We start from the raw sequence: 12,482 nt of genomic DNA on the forward strand, positions 1-12,482 counted from the left end.
GTTCGATTACTAAAGGAAAAGTAATAGGAATTATCGAACCACTTCGTTTTGCTCGCATTCGTAATTTTTTTGATGAATTCATACGAATTTTCATGATGTTTGATTATGTCATCCTTACTCCTGTTCATCCTCCAGAAGATAAGCCCATTCCTGGTTGTGGAATTGATGATATACAAAAAGCTTTAATCAGTAATGGATTTAATAACACAAAAATTATGAATGATGCTTTGCTCATTTCACATTTTATTAGTGATTCGACAAGTCCAGGTGATATAGTATTATTTATTGGTGCTGGTAGTAATATAGCTAAATTGGCAAAGGAAGCTGCAAAGCTCATAGCAGAAACTATACAAACATCTAGTTAAACGATAGAATAAATGCAAGTACTGGTGTCATGCAAACTGGAATCTAGTCAATTATATATGTGGAAAATGAATTTAATCGAGAAAGAGAATCCAGACTGGGAGGATTTATATGATAAAATTGTGTAATAAGGCTGGATCCCAGTGTCGAAGCACACAACTGTACGAACGTTGCGATATGGGGGTAACTTCCACTAAGAATGATGTCATCCCAGTGCCCAGACACTGGGATCCAGAAAACTTAATCGTAAATGAGCACACCAGGTGGCTGTATAGTAAAAGCTGGATTCCAGTGTCAAGCACTGGAATGACAACTAGAATTATCTTCAGATCACACGTTTGTACAGAAAGTTTACAGTAGGGATTTAATGCAATGAATAAGATAATCAATAACGTATTTGCAAGAGAAATTTTAGATAGCAGGGGTTACCCCACTGTTGAGGTGGAAATTGAACTCTGTGATGGAGCAATAGGCAGAGCATCTGTACCTTCTGGAGCTTCAACTGGTAAATTAGAAGCCTTGGAACTCAGGGACCAAGATGAGAAAAGGTATTGTGGTAAAGGAGTGCTGAAAGCTGTTCAAGCTGTAAATGGGATAATAGCAGATGAAATCATTGGAATGAATGCAGCGGACCAAAATGCAATTGATAAAGCATTAATTGAACTGGATGGAACAAAAAATAAATCTAAACTTGGAGCAAATGCAACTTTGGGTGTGTCTCTTGCAGTTGCAAAAGCAGCAGCAAACAGTTTCAAAGTGCTGCTCTACAGATATTTGGGAGGAGAGCAGACGAGTGCTATGCCGGTTCCGTTAATTAACATAATTAATGGTGGAGTACATGCAGACAATAAGCTCGATTTTCAAGAATTCATGATTCTTCCGGTCGGTGCCGAGACTTTCAGTGAAGCAATCAGAATGTCTGCGGAGGTGTTCCACAACTTACGTAGCATTCTTAAGAAAAAAGGTTATAGCACAAACGTAGGAGATGAAGGTGGTTTTGCACCAAATATTGAAAGTACTGAAGAAGCACTTGATTTGATCATATACGCTATAGAATCAGCAGGTTATTCAGCGCAAAGTGATTTTGCACTAGGCCTTGATGTTGCTTCATCTACTTTTTATGAAGATGGAATTTACAAATTTGAAAACAAAGAACTTACTTCGGAAGAATTGGCTGAATACTATTGTAACCTTGTGGAAAGATATCCAATAATTTCTATAGAAGATGCAATGAGTGAGGAGGATTACGAAGGTTGGAAATTACTTACTGCAAAATTGGGGAATAAAGTGCAATTAGTAGGGGATGATTTGTTTGTTACAAATTGTGAACTGATATGCAAAGGAATAGAGGAAAAAATGGCAAACGCTGTACTGATCAAGCCAAACCAGATAGGGACGTTAACAGAAACTTTTGCTGCTATTGAAATGGCAAAATCAAATGGCTATAAAGCTGTGATTTCTCACCGCTCAGGTGAAACAGAAGACACAACAATATCCCACATAGCAGTTGCATCAAATTGTGGGCAAATAAAAACCGGATCACTATCGCGTTCTGATAGGCTTGCAAAGTATAACGAGCTAATGAGAATAGAAAGCACATTAGGAAAAGATGCTAAATATTATCGTGGGTTAGCATGGGTTTTATAGACGAAGTAAAATTGTGTTTAAAAGCCGGTGAAGGTGGTGACGGTTGTGCAAGTTTTCGTCGAGAAAAGTTCGTTGAATTTGGTGGTCCAAATGGTGGTAATGGAGGAAAGGGGGGAGATATAATTTTCATCAGCGATGCTAACCTTAACACTTTGCTTCATTTTCGTTATAGAAGACACATTAAAGCAGATAGTGGAAAAAATGGTGCAGGCAGGGATAGATCTGGCACAGCAGGGAAAGACGTTATACTTAAAGTTCCAGTTGGTGCACAAATAATTGATGAAGAAAGTGAAGAGATAATAGTCGATCTTGACAAGCCTGATATGGAATTTTTAATAGCACAGGGTGGAAAAGGTGGACTTGGAAATACTAATTTTAAATCTTCTACTAATAAGGCACCAAGACATTTTACTTACGGTCAGCCTGGCGAAGAAAAACATGTATTATTAAAACTAAAAGTTTTATCGGACGTTGGAATTATTGGCATGCCAAACGCAGGTAAATCAAAATTTTTGACTCGCTGCTCAAATTCCGATACAAAAGTAGGCGATTATCCATTTACCACCGTAAGACCCCACTTAGGTGTGACAAAAGTGGATGATAGCGAAGTTATAATAGCAGATATTCCTGGAATAATCACCGATGCTCACCTTGGAGTTGGGCTCGGACATAAATTTTTAAAGCACATAGAAAGGTGTAAAATTTTACTTCATTTAATCGATGTAACTCATGATGATGTTATTTCGGCTTATAATTGTATCCATAATGAATTGGAACTTTACAATAGTGATCTTGTTGAAAAAGAAGAGATTGTAGTACTGAACAAATGCGACTTATTGAGGGAAGCAGAAATTCTGGAAAAGAAGAATCACCTAGCTAATTATCTTAATAAAGAAGTGCTGTGCTTATCAATTAATGATGATTTACAGCCCATTTTGAGATTATTAAGTGAAAAATTGAAAAAGAGTAATCCTAAGAAAATCGATGTATATGATCCTTTTAAGATGTGAATTTCATTTATTTTATCATATAACTAGAATATATTTGTACGAACATTTGTTTTTGTTGAACACAACAAATCCCAGTGTCAGCTACTTGCATCTACCATGCAAGTTACCTGAAAATTGCAATGTTCGTACACTTGACTACTTGGATCTAGTATGATTTAATTAACCAAGAAGTAGGCATGAAAAAATTATGTAGTGAACCAGTTTGCATAACACCAGGAGGAAAATATGGATAGAAAGACGAGAATAGAATCAGACAGCTTAGGGGAAGTAAAAGTACCAAGTGAACATTACTGGGGAGCGCAGACTCAGCGTTCTTTAGAAAATTTTAAGATTGGCACAGAAAAAATGCCAGAGCCTCTGATTAAAGCATTAGCAATAGTAAAACTTGCAGCAGCGCGTGTTAATATGAAACATGGTGTTATAGATGATAGGGTAGGGGACGCAATTTGCACAGCCGCGAGGGAAGTAATAGATGGCAAATTTAATAATGAATTTCCGCTTGTTGTTTGGCAAACCGGATCCGGAACGCAGACTAATATGAATATGAATGAAGTGATCAGCAATCGTGCAATAGAGATTTTAGGTGGTAATTTGGGTAGTAAATCTCTAATACATCCAAATGATCATGTGAATTATGGTCAGTCGTCAAATGACACCTTTCCAACAGCAATGCATATAGCAGCAGCAGAGCAAATAAACTGCTTGCTTATTCCAAATCTTGAAAAATTGCATAAGGTGCTGGATAATAAGGTTCAGGAATTTAAAGATATAATAAAAGTAGGACGTACTCATCTGCAAGATGCAACGCCCCTAACACTAGGACAGGAGTTCTCTGGCTATGCAGTCCAGATTAAAAAGGGGATAGAGAGAGTAAAATCAACTTTAAGTGATATATATGAGCTTGCACAAGGTGGCACTGCAGTTGGCACGGGACTCAATACTAAAAAGGGTTTTGCTGAAGATTTTTCAAGCCAAGTTGCAGAAATTACTAACCTTCCATTTACTTCAGCAGGCAATAAATTTGAAGCGCTAGCAGCAAATGATGCTTTAGTTGAGCTCAGTGGAACACTCAATACAGTAGCAGTCAGTTTAATGAAAATTGCAAATGATATAAGGTTGCTTGGTTCTGGTCCAAGATGCGGAATTGGGGAGATAATGTTACCGGAAAATGAGCCTGGTTCTTCAATTATGCCAGGTAAAGTGAATCCAACTCAGTGTGAAGCGGTGACTATGGTATGCACTCAAGTTATGGGAAATCATGTTGCTGTAACCATTAGTGGTTCAAACGGTCATTTTGAATTGAATGTGTTTAAGCCAGTGATAATTTACAATGTTTTGCAGTCTATAAGACTTTTAGCTGACGCAAGTTTAAATTTTACAGAAAAATGTGTAGTTGGTATTAAAGCAAATGAAGAGAGGATAAAAGATTTACTGAATCAGTCGTTGATGTTGGTCACTATATTAAATACGCATATAGGGTACGACAATGCAGCAAAAATAGCGAAGCTTGCTTATAAAGAAAATATCACTCTAAAAGAAGCAGCAGCAAAACTTCAACTGCTCACTGAGGAAGAGTTTGAAAGGATAGTGAAACCAGAAGAAATGGTAAATTATTTGTAACCGCTCACACTTAATTCTTCAATCTCACTAATAGAAAGGCCAGTAAACTTGACAATAGTGTTAACATCAACATTATTATCTTGCTTTGTCTACCTTATTTTGCCGCTCCCCTGAACGGATACGGTTTAAGACATAAGATCCTTTTTCATAGCTATACTACGTTATCCAGCGTCTGGGCACTGGTTTCTTGGTACTTATTCCGCAATAATTTTTTTTTCCTTCAATAAACTTTGCAGTTCGCCTTTTTCGTACATCTCGCGAGTGATGTCGCAACCACCAATAAACTCTTCCTTTATATATAATTGTGGAATTGTTGGCCAATCAGAAAACTTTTTTATAGATTCACGTATTTCATCATTCTCCAACACGTTAATATACTTAAACTTCACGTTCAATTTTTTTAGGATTGACACGACGAGTCCAGAGAATCCGCATTGAGGAAAATCAGAAGTGCCTTTCATATACAATACCACATCATTTTCTGTTATATCTTTTTTTATTTGTTCAAAATTGCTCATAAATTCACCTTATTTTTAAGTATTAGTTTCCAGTTGCAAGGCGTGTATAGACTGACCTTCCAGAGCTTTATATACCATTTTATGCTGTTCTATTTTTGTCTTTCCAAGAAAACACTTGGAGTTTATTTTTAAATGATAATGGTCATCATCTCCAGCAAGATCATGAATCTTTATATCAGCGTCGGGGAACGATTGTTTGATGATCCTCTCTAATTCGTGAATTGCAATAGTCATTGATTTGCTTTAAATTACAATACTTTCATTATAAATCTAAAACGATTGAGCGCAATAAAAAGTTGCTATCATAAAAAATAGAAGCATACTATAATAATGGAATGACAAATTATGCAGGGAGGCTTTGTGGTGGGCGAAAGATTTAAATTCACATATCTATTGGTTTTGCTAACTTTTTCATTTAGGTGCTTATCTTACGATGATAAAATAAATAACTTAGAGAATGTTTACATCAAAGCTAACTATTTTGGAGCATTCTTCAATGCAATAGGTTCTCTAGAAGGAAAAGAAGATGCAGGTGACAATATAACAGAGGGGATTTTTAGTTTTAATAAGAAGGAGCGAATTGAAGCTGGATACAGTCCTAAATATGTTCCAGGGTTTGCCGGTAGTGCTGCAATAGGGTATTTATTCAAAAATATGAGAGTTGAGTTTGAAGGCTTATATTCTCAGACTAACTTATATGATGAAGATTATTCAGATAAGAAAAAAGCAAGATATATTGAACTTCGTCGTCACAATGATGCGTCTACTGGAGCGGAATGCAATTCACCTTGGAGAAGTGGAAAGGTTGATATTCACATTCAAGAAAATTGTAGTGTTGAAGCAGAGTTCAGAGCTGCATTTAAGATGAAAAATGAAGGTTTTAATAACTTAGCTGGAATGGTCAATGTATATCGTGATTTTAATATAGCAAAAATGCCATTCACCCCATATGTTGGTATTGGTGCAGGTGTAACTAGGGTTAAATTTCTAGGAAAAACCAGATATGCCTTGGCTTACCAAGCAAAACTTGGTATCAATCACCAACTTACAGCACAAACTCAAGCATTTGCTGGTTTACGCTATTTTGGTATCCTTGATAACCAATTTAAAGATATTGTACCAGGAATGAAGATACTAGCTGGTGAAGGATATATTCCTGCCGGTGGAGGAAGTAAAGTTGATGAAACTGCACGTGTTGAATCAACAACTGCAACCATTACCAATAGGTTTGGCATATATGGCTTAGAGTTTGGATTGGTTTATCACTTTTAACTTTATCCAATAAATTACATATGTGAAGATAGTAAATTCAGCGTGCTGAGAACATTAGAAAGACGAGATTTTAATTGATTTTCATATTTACTCCAATCTTGTATTGCCTTTCTTGCAACACCTGAATCAACTGCGGCTTTTGCAACAGCAGGAGCTACTATAGAAATTAATCTTGGGTCAAATGGAGTAGGTATTATATATTCACGTCCATAGCCCATTTTACGACCGCCATAGACTGCAGATATCTCACCTGGTACTGGCTCACGGGCAAGCTTTGCTATTGCATCTGCAGCTGCAATTTTCATTTCATCATTTATTGTTGTTGCATGTACATCAAGTGCCCCTCTAAATATATAAGGAAAACCCATTACGTTGTTGACTTGGTTGTTGTAATCTGACCTACCAGTTGCAATTATTGCATCTGGCCTCACAGATTTTGCAAACTCAGGCCTTACTTCTGGATCGGGATTGGCAAGAGCAAAAATAATTGGGTCTTTGCCCATACTCTTTAACATCTCTTCATTTAACACATCTTTTGCAGATAGTCCGATGAATACATCAGCGCCTTTTATTGTATCAAGTAGAGAACGTTCGGAAGTATCAATTGCATACTTTTCCTTCCACTCATTCATATCCTCGTTTCTACCTTTGTATAGTACTCCTTGCTTATCACACAGCACTATATTTTTAGCGCCCATGGACTTTAGTATTTCTAAACATGCAATACCGGCTGCTCCAGCACCATTCATAATGATCTTAACGTCCTCTAATTTCTTTTCAACAATATCAAGAGCATTTTCTATGCCAGCTGCAACAACCACCGCAGTTCCATGCTGGTCATCATGGAACACTGGAATATCCATCAGTTCATTCAGGCGTTTCTCTATTATAAAACAATCGGGAGATCTTATATCTTCTAAATTTATCCCCCCCCAACTTGGCCCAAGATACCTTACTGCATTGATGAAATCTTCTATATTTTCTGTACCAACTTCTATATCAACTGCATCAATATCAGCAAAACGCTTAAATAAAACAGCTTTGCCTTCCATGACAGGTTTTGCAGCAAGAGGACCGATATTACCAAGTCCAAGCACTGCAGTGCCATTTGAAATGACAGCAACACAGTTGCTTTTTGCCGTATAATCATAAACAGCTTCAGGATTTTTAGCTATTTCAAGACACGGAGCTGCAACGCCAGGGGAATAAGCAAGTGACAAATCATACTGGGTAGATAAAGGTTTTGTTGGCATGATTGAAATTTTACCAGGGTTACCACCTCTACTGTGATACTTAAGTGCCTCTTGTTTTGTGGTATTATCTAAATCATCGTTCATCATTACATCCTTATATTTTAAGCTTGTATTTTTTAAGTATATGGAGTTTTTATGAATGTTCAATTGTAAACTATTAGCTTGTGAACTCTGTTGTACTTCTGTATAAGTTTACCTATTACGTAAGATGATATTACATGCTTAAGAAAAACGTGCCTAATTTGCTTACAATTTCTCGTGCACTTGCAATACCAGCAATAATATTAAGTTTTTATATAGAAAATAAATATGCAGGCCTGATAACAATATCAATCTTTATGTTTGCGTGCATTACGGATTTTTTTGATGGTTACCTGGCGCGTGCGTGGAAAGTCCAATCAAAGTTTGGCAAGCTATTTGATCCAATTGCTGATAAATTAATAGTGGTTTCAACAATAATTATGCTAATTTATAAGCAAAAGATAAATGATTTTACAATAGTACCGTCGATTATCATCATCTGTCGGGAGATATTAGTTTCAGGTTTACGGGAGTTTCTGATAGCTACAAATGTTAGTCTACCTGTAAGCAAAGCTGGAAAAATTAAAACATTTTTGCAGATGGTTGCTGTAGTAGCGCTAATAATGAACGATTATTATATGATTCAATATACAGGTGCGATTTGTTTATGGGTTGCAGCTATTATAACTGTGTGGTCGGGCTATAATTATATCCTAGCCGGCATCAAACAGATTGATTAAATCTCCTAGGAAATAGTTAATAGACAAGAGTAGTTAATACTTTTATAATATTGACTGAATAGTTAAAATCCTGTATAATATATTAGTTAATAGGGTTTATATGACTGATAACTTTAAGACTACGTTTTCTCCTGAAGAGTTTTTTGGGGATTTTTGGCCAACGGTTGATGAAGAAGTCAAAAAAGAAAGGCTAGAACAAGAGTTATTAACACTAAAAGAAGAAGCAGCAGAAAAAAAGAAGAAGCTTGAGCAAGAGTTATTAACGTTAAAAAAAAGAGAACTATATAGACAATGTGCATCATTGGTAACAATGGTTCCATTTGCATTATTTATGGCTATTGAACTGGAAAAAATATGTAGCGATCAGGTATTGCTTGGCGTGATAAGTGGCGCGCTAAGCCACACTATATTACCTTTCATGGTTCTATCTCTTATTTGTACGCTATATTTAATTTACAATAATAGGAAAATAGCACAAAAAGAACGAGAGTTGGAGAATATTAAAAATGGAGAGGAAGTAAAGGAAAAAGAGCACAATATTTCTGATATAGGTCAGTGTTTGATCTATATTGAGGCTATAACAACTGCACTGGTTATTGTAGGTATGATAATGGGTGAAACATCTTCACTTGAAGCAGCAGAGGATGCAATTTTATTTCTTGCCAATGCAATTGCTTTTCTTGCAACTCTTGTTTCTTATATTGATAAGCATGAAAAAAATAAGAAAAAGGAAACAGAAAAGTCTGATTTTGATGAGAAATCTAGCAAGAAAACTAGCAATATATCTGTAGCCGGATTGGCGCTTGCTGGTTCTTCTGTATTTTTAATAAGAAGGATAATGTTAATGGCATTAGCATCGTCCTTAAATCCTGCTGTTGGACCTACTTTAGGCTTGATAGGTATTGCAATTTTTATGGCTGTACAGGTCTTAACTATACATTCCTACAGTAAGACGCTGAAAGATCCAAAAGTGGAAGGACGAGGTGAATCAAGAAATGCAGGTAGTTCTGACCGTAGTTATAAAGAAGAAGGACCGGCTATTGCCTAAGAAATTTATTTATTTAAGTAATATTTAGGTCTATACTTTATTTTGATCGAAAAAAATCTTATGTATAAGACTTTAATCACGTGCTTTATTTTCCTAATTTGCTCCTTTACACAATCGTATGCGAATGATCTTGAAAAAACTGAAACTGAACTATATGAAGAAGCAGTTGAACTTTTTGACCAGAAAAAATATAAACAAGCTATTAGGGCATTTCAAAAGATAGAGGATTTGTACCCTTTCTCTTATTGGGCAAGGAAAGCAAAATTATTATCTGGGGTTTCTCACTATAATATGGGTAGCTATAGAAGTGCTGCAAGTGATATGGATGATTATATATATGTTTATTCAAATGGTGAAGGTTTACCATATGTATACTACTTAAGAGTATTATCTTATTACATGCAAATTAATAAAGTGCAACTTGGACAGCAAACTGCATATAAAACTTTAGAGCTAGCCACTGAGTACATTAATCTCTTTCCAGGCAGCGAATATGTAGACGAGATGAAGGAAAAAGCAAAGCTGATCACAGAGCATATATCAACAAAAGAGTACTCTATCGGTAAATTTTACCTGAGGCGTGGTGAATATTTAGCAGCAATTAAGCGTTTCCAGAATATGGCAAGCTATAAAGATTCTAAATATTTTTCTAAGTCTATTAACTATTTAGTAGCAGCCCATTTAGCTCTTGGCCTTGACTTAGAAGCTGAGCAGTATGAAAGTATGTTATTAGCAGAAAATCTGCAAGATGCCAAGCCAGAGGCTTGAAAATTTGCTTTAGCTTTTTCTATGCTTTGATATATAATTAGGTTTTTAACTATTTGAATATGGCTGGTCATTCACAATTTTCAAATATAAAACATCGGAAAGGCACTCAGGATGCAAAGCGCTCTCAAAAATTTACGAAGCTGATTAGAGAAATAACAGTTGCTGCAAAGCAAGGGCTACCCGATCCAGAACTCAACCCGCGCCTTCGCTCTGCTATATTTGCTGCACGCAAGGAAAATCTACCAAAAGATAAAAGAGAAACAGCAATAAAAAATGCAACTGGTAACGTTGCTGGAGAAAATTACGAGGAAATACAATATGAAGGTCATGGGCCTTTTGGCACAGCACTCATTGTCCATGCCTTGACTAATAACCGCAACCGTACTGCTTCTGAGGTGCGTTATATTTTTTCTCGCAAAGGTGGAAATTTAGGAGAAACAGGAAGCGTTAGTTATCTTTTTGATCATGTAGGTTTAATTGTCTATAAAGCAGAGGGTGTGAATTTTGACGATTTATTCAGTCATGGAATCGAATTAGAAGTATTGAATGTTGAGGAAAATGACAAAGAAGGATTACACGTTATAACTTGTGAAATAAAAGATTTTGGTAAAGTACGCGATGCCTTTTATGCAAAATTCGGAGAACCAGAACTTGCTCGTCTTTCGTGGCAACCAAAGGATCTAGTTGAAATTAGCGATAAAGAGTTAATTGATAAATTATCTGCATTGGTTGAAGAACTAGAAGATAGCGACGATGTACAGTATGTGGAAGGTAATTTTACTTTTGTTGATGCTGTTTAAATGATGAAGCTGATTATATTTATGCTGCTCTTTGTCTTACCGTTATATACCGCTGAAACATCAACAGATCTTGCGCAGTATGCAGCCAGTGCCTCTTTTTCTTGTCATCCCAGTGCCCAGACACTGGGATCCAGCAAAATTGATTATAAACAGCACACTATACAACATTTTCGATTTAAAAACTGGATTCCAGTGTCAAGCACTGGAATGACAGAAAGCAACCTGACCCACTCTCCAGTGTCACTTCAGCAAGGAATCAAGAAAAAAAAAGATATTACTTTGATGGAGGGAAGCAACGTAGGAAACTTAGTACATGATGGAAAGTTGTTATTCATATCCAGTACCATAAAATCTTCCTTTTTTGCCACGGGAATTGAGCAAGGGTTGGCGCCAAATACAGTGGTGAAATTGATCAACATATATAAAGATTTCGGTGTTGATTTTAAAAAAGACATTGTGCCGAAGAGTAAATCGGAGGTTCTTTTTGAGAGATTGCCTAATAATCAGAAGACTGAAGAAAAAATTTTATATGCTTCACTGACAATAAACAAGAAAGCTATTAGTTTATATCATTATAAATCGCAAGACGGCAAAGAAAGGTATTTTAATAATGAAGGAATAAGCTTAAAAAATGGCGAAATTTTTGCAAATCCTTTAAATGGAGATTATCGCATATCCTCAAAATTTGGCAATAGAAAGCATCCTGTTCGCGGTAAAATTGCTTTTCACAAAGGAGTGGATTATGCAGCTAAACTTGGCACTCCCATATACGCTGCTGCAGAGGGTGTGATAGAATATATAGGAAAGAATGGTGGCTATGGAAATTACATCAAAATAAAACACAAAAATGAATATTCAACCTGTTACGCGCATATAAGTAGATTTAGTGGCGATATAAAGTTAGGCTCTAAAGTAAAGCAGGGGCAGGTTATCGCCTATGTTGGTAGCACTGGTGTTGCAACAGGACCTCATTTACATTACGAAGTTATATATAACGGCAAACACATCGATCCGCTTACGATAGCACATAAAACTGAAGTAAAATTGCCTGATCATGAATTAAGAGAGTTTAAACTATTTGTAAATAAGATAAACAAAACGATCAACAGAGAGGGTTCAAGTGAAAAAGAAGTTTAAAGACAGTATGGATAAGAATACGATAAACGATAGAAATTTGAGTCAAATTCGGGCTTTTCCTGTACTAATAGCGCTAGGATTAATTTTATCGCTGCTTTTTTTGGCATATGACAGCACAATTGCACTTGGAGTTGCTGCCGTTTCAATTTTGACTTTTCTTCAAGGATTTTTTATTAATGACCCTAATGAAGCAAGAGTGATAGAATTTTTTGGTCATTATATTGGAACTTATTTTAAGTCTGGAATATGTGTAACGCTTCCCTTTTCAAGCAAATATATAGTTTC

At 36.0% G+C, this 12,482-nt stretch overlaps 3 protein-coding genes across 3 annotated transcripts; 2 read left to right on the top strand and 1 right to left on the bottom strand.

Annotated features, from left to right (window-relative positions):
- Positions 1-565: 565 nt before the first annotated feature.
- LOC136412521 (fumarate hydratase class II-like) lies at positions 566-6,430 on the top strand. Its single transcript, XM_066395595.1, has 4 exons — positions 566-576; positions 3,254-4,625; positions 4,675-4,682; positions 5,578-6,430. The coding sequence occupies exons 1-4, from the start codon at positions 566-568 to the stop codon at positions 6,428-6,430; spliced, it is 2,244 nt and encodes a 747-aa protein (XP_066251692.1).
- Positions 736-3,020, top strand: LOC136412674 (enolase). Its single transcript, XM_066395815.1, has 2 exons — positions 736-1,991; positions 2,183-3,020. The coding sequence occupies exons 1-2, from the start codon at positions 736-738 to the stop codon at positions 3,018-3,020; spliced, it is 2,094 nt and encodes a 697-aa protein (XP_066251912.1).
- A 14-nt stretch (positions 6,431-6,444) lies between the features above and the next one.
- LOC136412522 (NADP-dependent malic enzyme-like) lies at positions 6,445-7,767 on the bottom strand. Its single transcript, XM_066395596.1, has one exon. It carries the CDS (start codon positions 7,765-7,767, stop codon positions 6,445-6,447), a length of 1,323 nt encoding a protein of 440 aa, XP_066251693.1.
- Positions 7,768-12,482: the final 4,715 nt, after the last annotated feature.

The sequence above is a fragment of the Euwallacea similis genome, chromosome 12, assembly GCF_039881205.1.
Source record: "Euwallacea similis isolate ESF13 chromosome 12, ESF131.1, whole genome shotgun sequence".
NCBI lineage: Eukaryota > Metazoa > Arthropoda > Insecta > Coleoptera > Curculionidae > Euwallacea > Euwallacea similis.

Coding starts and splice junctions, on each gene's coding strand:
- LOC136412674 (XM_066395815.1), top strand. CDS start 736: ATGAATAAGATAATCAATAACGTATTTGCAAGAGAAATTTTAGATAGC. Junction 1,992..2,182: donor GATGCTAAATATTATCGTGG/GTTAGCATGGGT, acceptor TTTTCGTTATAG/AAGACACATTAAAGCAGATA.
- LOC136412522 (XM_066395596.1), bottom strand. CDS start 7,767: ATGAACGATGATTTAGATAATACCACAAAACAAGAGGCACTTAAGTAT.